The sequence below is a fragment of the Dermacentor albipictus genome, chromosome 3 (genome assembly GCF_038994185.2).
Source record: "Dermacentor albipictus isolate Rhodes 1998 colony chromosome 3, USDA_Dalb.pri_finalv2, whole genome shotgun sequence".
NCBI classification, from domain to species: domain Eukaryota; kingdom Metazoa; phylum Arthropoda; class Arachnida; order Ixodida; family Ixodidae; genus Dermacentor; species Dermacentor albipictus.
The window spans coordinates 143188939-143200994 of NC_091823.1; the positions used below are offsets into that span (position 1 = coordinate 143188939).

Sequence of the window (12056 nt, forward strand, 5' to 3'; positions counted from 1 at the left end):
CTTTCCTGAGCACTTGCTTAAGAGAGAGAACGAAACCTTTATTTGAATCAGTGACTTGTCAGTCGAGGTAAGATTTTTTTTTTTTTTACAAAGCCCGTATTTAGAAGACGCGCTCGAATATTCATTCACACGCCACTCATCAGATAAGCTTCATTCCCTTCAAATTGCCACTTTGTTTCACGTGGCATTCTTTCACGTCAATGGGCAAACTTCCTGCGTGTTCATAAAATAGACTAGGCAACCTCTGGAACGCTCTTAAAAATAATTTGCTGCAAAGTCTCTAATTTCCCTGCACACTTCAAACTTTGCGCACTGCAAACTGGAATGAAGAATGCTCTCTTTACCAAGGAGCTTCAGTCATTTAAAAAAAAATACTTCTTTTCATAAATAAGATGCGATAAGGATGACTTTTGTAATGGTTACTTCAGTACGGCCGACACGAGGTGGACAATAAACAGTCGCAATTTACTCGCTAATCAGCGAAAATTCCCAAACGAATGTTGTATTACGGGTTCAAAGGTCCGCGTTGCAATGACAGTATTCCAGCTGTGCGTTGTAGGATTCTAGAGTAAGTACCACGGATTTTCGAAAGCAATCCGTTATTTCGATATTCATCGAGAAACAGTTTCCTGTTTCGCTTCACTTCTGACACCACGTGCACAGCAGCGCCGGAAGCTCAGCCCACGTTATTCTCAACGCTGTTGTGACGTACAACAGCTCGCGACAATGACCTGCGGATTCATTCAATCCTCCGTCATACGCGAATACCGCAAACGACGGTCCGTCGCCGACAGACAATCTTGGCGAGATATAACGAAAAAAGGTGCTCGCAGGCTAAGAACTCGTTAACATAAAAAAAATGTGACTGCAGGAAGCGTCGCGTGATGTTGTTTCCGGCCTTCTTGTGTTCCTACTTTCGAAGCGAAGTTAAAAAATTGGAAACTTATCAAGGTTAAGCCCAGTGGATGCGAAGCATCCACTGGGCTTAACCTTAGCGTATCCTTAGCGTTTGGAGGCATCTTGACCGCATACACGCCCGGCGCAAAGACGCTGGCGCGGTTGCGGGCACAGATCACATGATGTGACGTCACGTAATGACGTCACAACGGCTGCAGATGGGGCCTCATATCGCGCCGTCGGACGTCACCCGGCGGAGGCCTCCCCGCTTCGGTTCACGCCGTCGCGCGCGACGCGGCGGCGGCGCCACCATCGCTGCATCACGTGATATGTGACGTCACGCCAGGGTCAATGGTGGCCACCGCCGGGAGGCGACCGACGGCGCGATATGAGGCCCCATCTGCAGCCGGTGTGACGTCATCACGTAACGTCATGTCACGTGACCTACTTGAAGGTCACTTGAAGGTCAATGGTGGCCACCGCCGGGAGGCGACCGACGGCGCAATATGAGGCCCCATCTGCAGCCTGTGTGACGTCATCACGTGACGTCATGTCACGTGACCCCACTTTAGGGTCAGTGGTGGCCACCGCCGGGCATCACGCGAAGGCCCGAAACCTACGTTAATATGCTTCGCATGAAATCTTGGATGACGCTTAAGGGGTGATATAACGAAAAACCATTCCAAACTTTTCTGTTCCATTTCTGCAATCAGCCGTCCACGATTGGTCAGAACATTTTCCGCCCACGGCGGTCAGGCACGGCCTGCCCATCCCGCCGTGTGAGCGGCCCGCAGCGGTTCCTCCCTCATAAGGGGGTTTGCGAGTCGCTCTTCATGACCTAAATAAAGTTCATTGCCCTCCTGCCTACCCACACATCGTCTGTCTGCCACGCGTTGCCACGAAAGCCGCGATAGCTCCACATCTGATATGACGTGGACGCACTGATTATGCATGAATAAACTGAGCGAAAGGAAATACTTATTTCTGATTCGAAGCCTTTTTTCCATTAGTCCTCTGGTATAGGTCAAAGGTTCTCGGGCTGCGTCCCATTCACATGTCTGTAACGCGACGTCGCAGTACCGCGCAAACTTACCGCGTCAATGTGACCTATACGCGTTAAAGATGTAAAAATATGCCGAACAAAACTGCCTTTTTTTTTTAACAGTCAGAAACTGCCCCGTTTCGACAGGAATAGAAGGTGGTGGACCGCAGATCGCTCAAGCACTGGCTACTCGCACCTGCCGGAGAGCACAGATTTATTTTCGTATAATAAAACTTTTTGCGTGGCAGTATAACGTTATCGAGCCCTTTCGGCACGTGTGTGACATCGCTGTGCTAATGTTTCTTTCCTGAGGATCCGTCTTGGCGGCATCCTTAGCCTTTCGTTAAACGCCGCCGCGATTTTCGACTTGCCGCCGCAAGCTAAGTAAGGGGAAACGGGCCAATCGAAGACGCTGGCACCACCCTCCTGATCAAATTATCTATTTTCACTGCGCTGGCTCGGCCCAATGGAAACCCTCTCCACTTCACCATGCTTGTCGCCTCCTGTGAGCCAAGTAAATAAAAGAATGCCGCTAAATGTTGGCAATGTTATTTCTTATGAAAGAGCGTTTGATTGCATTGTTCACACAACGCTGCGGGTCACTGCCAGATACTTGCATCAGCAGTTACGCAGCTCTGGCGTAATAAAATTCGAATAAAAAACTGAGTACAATAGTTTTGCGTTTAGGCCCAAGCTTCTCCTTTAAGACCGGGACGTGATAGCATTCAAAGATAACCTGACTGCTTCTCACGCTTCCCGGCAACTGCAGCTTATGAAACCGTAATGTTTTCGAACTTTGGCGGCGAAACGCTGCCGAAACGCTCGTGGTGAACTTTATGCACGAAGGCGAGCTTTGTGGTTCTTTTTTCGATGGTATTGCAAGGAACCCAGCGGGCTGCGCCGCTCCTACTAAGACGGACCTCAAACGGCAGCTGGAATACACTATCACATTAAAAGGGGTTTGTGTTTGAGTTTCCGTGTAATAGAATTATGTTTTCTCTTATATTCAAATTAGAGTCCGACGCTATCATGTCTGCAGGTTGTGTGCAAGAAGTACTTTACCAATTTTCTGACATACTTTACTTTGAAAAGTTCGGTTAGTTCAGTAACGCATCTGCGCCACGCGAAGGGCCTGCGTGGATCAGGATGCATGGTTCGAGTGTCTCGTCCGGAGACGCCTCCGCCGGCGCGGATACCGGATTTTCGGCGACACGATGCCCCTAACGCTATCGCGTGGAATAGTGACCTTTCCTTGCAGAAAATTTTACCAAATGATAGCGTGTTTAAACTGCTCAAATTGTTCTTGGGTCCCGCGAGGCCCTCCTGCAATACTGTCATTGTAGCATAGGTGTTAAAGCCAGTAATTAAAATGTAAGTTTATCAATTCCTGATAATTAGCGAAGTGACTGCGATGGCAACTTGACCATATGGTGTGCGCTGCATTTTTAGTGAGGGACCACGAACAAATAATTCTCGAATTAATCAAATCTCATTTCTTTAAATTGTTACCGCTAAAATGGAGCACCTGGTACAGCTCATGCAACTGAGTTTTTTCCTATGCATCTCATTTGTCATTTATCTTTTCTTCGTGATATTTATTAAGCTGTTCTTCTTCTGCGGCATTGACATCGAGGGACTTCCAGATCTATTCATCACCTCTTTCGAGTCGTTGGATACCCTTGCCAGAGCACTTTTCACAGTTTCACAAATTGCAAGGCCGTAGGTTACGAGACTCCGGTGCTTCTTATTTCAGCGTAAGCTGTTATGGGCTCATTCCAATAGCCGTTTGGGTAGGACACCACCGGTTCGCCGGTGTCTGCCACAGCTGCTGCCAGGCTCCTACCCACTATGGGGTATTTGCCAAGACATGGTTGGGCGGTCTTCAGGAAGAAAAAGGAGGTTAAGGAGAAGTATATAAGCAAATTACCATCATCGTCATCTGCATTATCCGCATCGAAAGACGCCACTTGTGTGTGACCTCATGTGACATGCGAGCCGCGTAGCGTCGATTGCAGTTACGTTGTATTCCACGTAGTGCCTCGAAACGCAGCAGTTGCGTGTTGCATGTAGCTGGACCTAGTTAACTAGTAAAAAATAGTCACCTAGCCTGCTTGCTCAAGCAGGCTAGGTGACTATTTGTCACCGCTTCTTATCAAGGACACAGCCAATAAATGATCTTCATCAACAGCATCAAGGAATGTGGCATGTGTGCAGCGTAGCCTCGAATACTTGTGTTTGCTCTTTGGTACACTTCATGGTGCCTCCTCGTAAGGTGCGAACCACTTCTCAATAGGAGAATATCTTATAGCTATAGTTGTGCGGCTACGACCAGGCAACGTGGGGCTCAGCAGACCGATGTGCAGGGAGCCGCCCAAGTCGTAGCTCGCCGTCGACGCCGGGCGGACAGTTAAGATCGTTCTCGTGAAAGCGACGCAAACACGCTTCGGTCACCAAACCATCTAGTGCGCGCTGCCGAAAATTGAGCACCTATGGAGTCACTCCTCCCGCTTACGCTGAGACTGTGCTGTGGGGGCAGCGCAGGCCTATGACTTTCATGTGCAAAGACGGAACAGGGCTCGCTTCCACGGCTTGGGCGCCTATGAAGCCGCTGTCAGCTGACAGTACGCCACTCGCACAGCTACTACGAGCCGTTTGACGCTACCTACCCACACTACACCTCGGTGAGCCACATCAGCGTAAAAGCAGTGCTTCACCAAAATGAAAAGAAGCGTTCTCGTTTTATTGGCCAAGACGTCCTGCTTGACTTCCAAGGCCTTTATCTGTTGTCTCTCTTCCAAGCAAGGCCAGAGTGCCTGTAAGCTGGGTGCTACCACATTTCTGACAATGTGGATTCGAGGTGCTAATGTCAGCTCCGTACTTATGCCCACTACACTTTGAGCAGGCCACCGGTCACCGAGCTGCTGTTGCTCAGCCTATGGCACTTGTGGAACCTGTGAGGATTTGGTTTCTGTGGGCAGACGCATCTCTTCATTTGCCCTGTATATACGGGGTGGTCATATTGAAGTTTTATTGAATTTTTAAAAAGACCCTCCGGCAGATAGCATGTATTCTAGTACGAAAATTAAATCGAAATGCATATTCAATTATTTAACCAAAATCCACTAATTGCCTTCTTAAATTAAGGCACATTGTGCAATTTACGAATTGTAGCCTCTGAAGTTGCAAGACGTATCCACTTGAAATGAATTTCTGTTTATCACAAGTTTCGAGACGTTTTTCCCAAAGAGTGGGACGAAATGTATGGACGTTCCAGTTTCTTTTGTGCTTCAGTGTTAAAATACCATTTTGTAAAAACATCAAATGTAAGAAGAGTGCATTTTTATACGGCGAGTTTGATGGCGCAACTCTATAAACCCTTGTCATCGTTTCGTATAAGCGGCCCGAACACTGAATATACGGTAAGCTTTCCATATCCTAAATCTGCAAATTTTAGAAATAAGCAATGGAACTGAGTTCTACTTCTAATCTTATCTCCCAATTTATGTGTAGCTTTGTGTACAACTCAAGAGAGCTCAAAAGAATGTGGAAGCTGTTATGGCCAGCGATAGGGCAGGCTTGGAAGGCAGTGTCAGGTGCTTTGGAGCATGTAGGCGGTACGATAGGCTTTCCCAAGACTGGCTACACGCTGGTATCTTCCGTAGCGTGGAACGTTACTGCGGTCACCAGGATACCACCGACAATATGGGGAAAATTGCGACAGTCGTAAGTAATTCCCTCTGTGCCTCATATATGAGAGGTAATCAGCCACCTATTTTTGAAACGTGTATTGAAATTATTTTGAAACTGCCGTGCCCCTGGAGTGTCTTGTTTGTGTGTCCGCACAAGAGTGGCTGGGAGACTGCTTGCACCCCTAGTGTGGTCGTCACCAACTTTGTAGCACCGAATGAATGGTCCTAAAAAACCGGATATTCAGCGGGCCACTCCTACGCCAACAAGATTATAAGCGCGTAGGGGACGGTTTCACCAGTTCATATACTTCGAGGCGTTCGCAACACTGCAACAACTTTGTACTGACGTCCTCTTAGGCATCGACATTGTTACCTGATATCCTGCAGTGATTCATCTTTATTTCAACCACTCTGGGCAGGCGGGAGCCCACGCGCTCTCAATATCACTTAGTACTGACTGTTGCCAGGGGACCGCAATATACCACGGAATTATTGTTTTTTGCATTTTCAATAATTCCTAACTAATGCAGCTATGGTTCCTAACATATCCCAAAGCAAGTAGATAGGGCACAGCTCTTGCGTATTCTAATAAGTATTGGAACTGTCAATAAAGGTACAATAAATTTTTGCTATTTCGGTATGACGCCTGTGGGCAAGAGAGGGTTGCGGTAATTTGGGTAGAAAACTTATGGCGCTGATTTAGGATGCTGTTGGATGACGCGACGATGGATTTCGTAAAGAAGGGGTTTTGCAAGATATATCGATATTTAAAAAGTCTCACTACGCCTATTTTTTTAATATTATTCGCGGCCTTTACAATTATTTGTCAAAGATTTAATGCAATTGCTCGTCAAGCGAAACCACAATTTCTTCCTGCATGTGAATTTGTGCGAATGGGAGCCGCCACTGTAACTCCATCAAAGTGCAGATATGCATTCTGTCTTCTTAACATCGCGGCCCAAAATTCGGCAGAATTATTACAACGAAGCTGTTAAGGGCTACTTTCCCCACTACAGTGTCCGCGTACAGAAAAAGAAATCCTGAATACATTGCCGCGCTTACCGGCGCCGGAGGTCACGCAGTCGTTAAGCACTCTCCATACATGGGCCGATCGCGAAGGTAGTACAATACCGGGCCGACTTCCGGTGGAAGGGAAGAAGGCGCTACGTGAGTCCATCCCAAGGATAGTGCAATGCCGGGGCAGCCCACAGCGGAGGTGAAGCAGGTGTTAGGCACGCTCCATACGTGGCCCGATACCGAAGATAGTGCGATGCCGGGACGACCCGCGGCGGTTCTGCAGTTCGCCATTAAGGGGCCCACATACACAGCTCCGCTGGTCATTCCTCTTCACAGTGTGGAAGGGCACTGAGTTTTGTGTTGGCTTTCTTATTAAGTATCGTGTAGCATACTTGCATTTGAGGTACTGGGACTGAAAGTAGCATTGCTCAAAGTACATTGATTGCACGATATGGGCTTACAGTACACCTGCAATATAATTATGAAAAATATTTTGACTAACTCATGTGTAGAAATCAAATGCTAAAAATTACAATCATTTTCGTGAAGCGCGAATGTTACTGGCAAGTTATTAGTTCTTATCCTCACCCTATAAAAATCAGGAACAAAGGCGAAAATTATTCGGCACCATCACCATCACTGATATTACGGACAAAACGTATGTTGCTCTCGAACGTTTATAAGAAATGCGAACGTTGCATATCAATGCACGGCGGTGGCCGACGCAGGAAAAAAAAGCATTTATAATAATAGCTTTATTAAGAAAAAAATTGGCTCACCATACGGACCCTGCGAGAGTGGGTGGCCAGCGAAGTAGTTAGAAAACCACTCAAATGTCGTCGATGGGAATATGAAATGTTTTATTGTTCTGCCTATAGTCGTAGCACGACACCGTTGTTTAGCATTACGATTTTGCACTCTTCGAAGCTCATCGTACTCACGCTGCACCTCGGGAGTCTTAACTTTCCGTGGTTTACCCATAGCGGTCTTGCGATGAAATGAATGAGTTGCTAGGCAGGTCTCTTTTTTTGTATATGAAGTTTGTGACGTCACTCACTGATTCGAATGCTGTTGTTGCCCCTTCCCACCGGAGTAGCTCATGTTAGCGTAATCTTTGACGGGAAACACACGCGGTGAGAAGGAACGTGCCTCACATCGTTCACAGGTGCCTTATCATCGATCATGTGGTTGTGACACTTGTTTTGTGATTTCCTTTATTGAAATGAGCACTCAGCTGTGTGTAGTATGCCTCATCCAAAGGAGATATGTATTTCTCTCGGTTCTTTTTTTTTCCTTTTTTTTCTGACGAACACGAAGAATCCCCACCAACTAGAGAATAACAGCTTGGCTGAGAGAGAGAGACAACTTCATGTAGTCGCCTGCAGAACGACACCATGACTAAATGGCGCCGTGACGCGGGCCCTGACGTCTTCTCAGCGGGTGGTCTCTACTCAACTCCAGCGCATGTTACTCCCGCGGTGGGTCGCCCTGTGGGGCAACGTTCCGTCGGTTTCACTCGGCCTTTGTCTTTCAAGAGCCGCCGAGACCTGCTGGACGGCCCAGGTTTGGCTTTCGTAGTCGTAGCATTCCGCCGCAGCCGCGAGTCGCGGAGGAATCGTTGTACTTGTCGAAGCCTCATTGGGGAACTTGGTGCAATCCCATAGGATGTGCGTCAGGGTGGCCCTCTCCCGCTGGCACACGCGGCACACATCACTCACATATAAGTTAGGGTATAGATGAGTCATTGATACTGGGGTGGGTAAAGAACCAGTTTGCAATTGTCTGAGCAGCACCGCCTCCGCTCGGCTCAGCCCCGGGTGCGGGGGTGGGAAAGTCCTTCCAGCCAGGCGGTGGAACTGGGTAAGTTCGTTGAACGTCGTCATGCAGTCCTTGGCACTACACCACGTTGGACGGTCGGTTGCAGCGGCGCGGTTGGTTAGCGCTCGCGCCACTGCGTGTGCCGTCTCGTTGTGGTTATCGTGCTTCTCGGACGCATCGTTGCCCGCGTGCGCCGGGAACCACTTGATTCTAACACACCGATTCTGTCGTTGCAGGTCAGCCGAGCACAGAACGCGCACAGCCTCACCACACACTTTGCCCTTTGCATAATTCCGCACTGCACTTCGGGAATTGCACAACACCGTCTGGCACCAAGGGTCGGCAATGGCCAGGGCAATGGCCACCTCCTCCGCCTGACACACCTCGCGGACCCGTAAGCTCGCCGCTGCCCTCGTCGCGCCGGACGACGCCTCGATGACGGTAGCTACGAACGCCGCGCAGTCTCCCTGGTATCTGCCGCATCCACGAACCTTGCGTGCTCGTCCTTGGCGTGAAAGTCGATGAGGGCCTTGGCCCTCGCCGCTCTTCTCTCTTTGTTATACTCCGGGTTCATGTTTCTCGGGATGAGGTCCACCCGAATCTGGCGCCACGTTCCCTCCGGGATGGAAACGTCGCTACTCGCCGCTTTCGCTCCGGGCGTGAAGCCCAAGTATTGAAGTATGCGCCTGCCGGCTTCGGTCATAGAGAGCCGCTCCAGCTGGGCGGTCCGTTGCGCTTCCGCAATTTCATCGAGGGTATTGTGTACCCCCAGGCTCAGGAGCTTGTTGGTGCTCGTACACTCGAATAGTCCGAGCGCCGCCTTGTAAGCTCGGCGTATCAGGGTGTCGATTTTATTCCTTTCACATTGCGTCCAGTTGTGGAAGGCTGCAACGTAGGTGACGTGGCTGATTACGAAGGAGTGCACAAGCCGAATCAAGCTTTCCTCTTTCATCCCGGCCTTGCGGTTGGCAACCCGTCTGATGAGACGTATTGCGTTGGTAATCTTGGCTGTAAGGCGGGAAATAGTCTCGCCATTGCCCCATCGCTTGTCTATGATCATGCCGAGCACCCGGATTTTGTCGACCTCCGGGATCACGTGGCCATTCCTCGTCACGATCTTGATGGCCTCGTAATCCCTCGCTTCGCTCTTCTTACGTCTGACGTATTTCGGTGGTAACACCAGCAGTTCTGACTAACGTTTTCTCAGATGCAGCTCACATTAAAGGGGATCTGAACCACTTTTGATCGAAGTAGACAAATGCATGTGATGGAAAAATCGCATATTTCAGAAATACTTGCCGCAGAATATACTTCAGCGCGTTCAGCAGAAGCGCAATTATTGGCAACGAAACACGTCCTTCGCGCTGCTTCCGCTCCTTCGTCAATGCCTTGCACTGCGAAGACTACGGCGGAACGGGGAGTGCCCACAGCGATCCACCTCGCGAAAGTCACTAAGGCGCGCCGTTCAAATTTGATTTTCGACGTCGACGTAGGCTCCACTACTTCCGATTTTGGTGCCCGCGACGCACCAAATGCGGTTGTCCTCGGCGAATCACAGTGCACTCATCCAGCGGGCTCGTCGTGGTACCTCGCGGCGGCCGCGGTATCTACACTGCGTAGGAGACCGCAGATAGACGCAACTGTAAGACGTATGCGCAGTGTTTGCTTTGTGTACGACAGGGATTGAGTGCTCGCTCTCATATTCTTTAGTCTGGCCATGCTACGGACCGGCTTTGTGCAGCAGCAGCTTGACAGACGGATAGTAGCCACATCCACCTTGCACATTTTGGAGTGCTATCACTAAGTCTGCCAAGGCGTTTAAACAGGAGTGGCCACGTGTCGGCGCGTGCTGCCGAGCGTAAGTGTTGCCTGACCTTAAATTTGGCATGGTTCGAGGCGAGTTGAGCGTTCAAACTAGTCGAAATTAGCGAGACTCGACAGCAACGACTCCAATAAGCAGGGAGGTTGATGTTTAATTATACGCGGGTGGCTGTGGTCAAGCGTGAGCAGACGATAGCCGGCTTTTTTCCGTTAGTACGTTATTGACATATTTACAGCGCTTGTGTCTCGACCTTCGTACTTTGTGGTTGCATGTGCTTACGCTGTTACAATTTTTATGTCAAGTATGCACCAACTCACCCAGAAAGAAGTTTTAATGAAGTATTGTTATGAAGCTATTGTCATCGAAATTAAAAAGCACATGTTCTTCTACTTTATATTGTTTACTTAACTGCGTCAATAAACATACAAGGTAACACTAGAAAGAAGCGCACTCATACAGACACCCTTCTTGATCGACGTCTGCTATTGACCGATAGCAGCCGCGTATAGGAATCCACTACATTACGAAATCAAGCGTCCAGGAAAAAGTTTGAAGCAGGGTTCTGTTGTAAAGACAGCGTTTGAGAGAAAGACGACTTCGCGCTCCGCTTGCGAGTCCACGCGCGGTGCATGGCTGCAAAACCTTGCTGAGAAGTTCGCAGCAGCGTATGCTATCCGTGGATTATGTCTTTTCACAAAGACTGCGGCGTCATTCAGGGCCCCTTTACGCGCATCTTCCTAAAAAATTTTGTTTGGGCAGTGCAAATGACGTCACCGTGAATATATTGCTCGTCGACGTCGTGTAAACTGAAGCAAACAAACAAACTTCATTTATTTCCTTCGGCACGGAATAACTGCTCAGGGCGTATGTATATGACTCCTGTTCTCAGTCAACGTATTTGACACATTCATAACGGCAAAAATTATTCTTCTAACCAAGGAACTGTATGGTACATTGTCAGTGTTGATGATTTCTTAGTGGTATGTAATGCACAAAGATGATATCGTTGTCCCAGTGAAAACGGACCTCTATATTTCTAAGCATTTTCTATTGTCTCCTTCCAGTGCACGAACTGGAGCGAACCCTGGTATATAGTATACAGAAACTACGAACAAGACCCGTTGCTCGGTGGCAGTAATTACTGCTCCTATGCAACTGCAGTAATGAGTGACCCGGACAGCTCAGTCATATGGACAGAGGAACACGGGGAAACTACGCGGTGAGTGATGGTGAAACTTCCTGGCAGTAATGGAATAACTCTGCACTGTCTGGCAGCCAATATTTGGCACGGTGTTGTTTCTTTCTCTGTTAAATTAGACCATTGCAAAGTAAAGTAAACTGAAAAAAGAGCACTTTCCTCCCAAACACGATGCACATTATTCCTTCTGGTTATTTTGCTGTTTGCGAAAGCCGAGGGCTCGTTATGGGTCTTGTGCAGGCAAAGTTCAAAGTGTGTTGGTTATTTGCGATATTTGCAATAGGTTACGAGTGCAAGTGTCCATGAATGTTATCTGTTTTACGAGTTGCACATAATTTAGCACGCAACACAGACATTACTACAAAGGCCACTGCAATCGACCTAAGGAAAATATGGGCAGAACACTATGATAAATATGTGTACGAACCTGAATAAGTGTGGATCAAGTACAGTATTACTGGCTTTTCAATAAATTACGTTTACAAGTGCTCCGGACCGTTATGAGCGTCTATGGAGCAACACAAAACTGGGCAAGTTGAGCAAAATCATGAACTATTGAAAATCGTTATGCGA

At 48.3% G+C, this 12056-nt stretch overlaps 1 protein-coding gene across 2 annotated transcripts in view; it reads left to right on the forward strand.

Moving 5' to 3' along the window:
- The window catches only part of LOC135905365 (uncharacterized), a 35771-nt gene that overhangs the window by 10239 nt on the left and 13476 nt on the right, over window positions 1–12056 (forward strand). For both annotated transcript variants that reach the window (XM_070534746.1, XM_065436390.2), the window contains exon 2: window positions 11350–11504. In XM_070534746.1, coding sequence (XP_070390847.1) covers window positions 11449–11504 — 56 coding nt within the window. In that variant the 5' untranslated portion in view covers window positions 11350–11448. The remainder of the gene's footprint in view (window positions 1–11349; window positions 11505–12056) is intronic.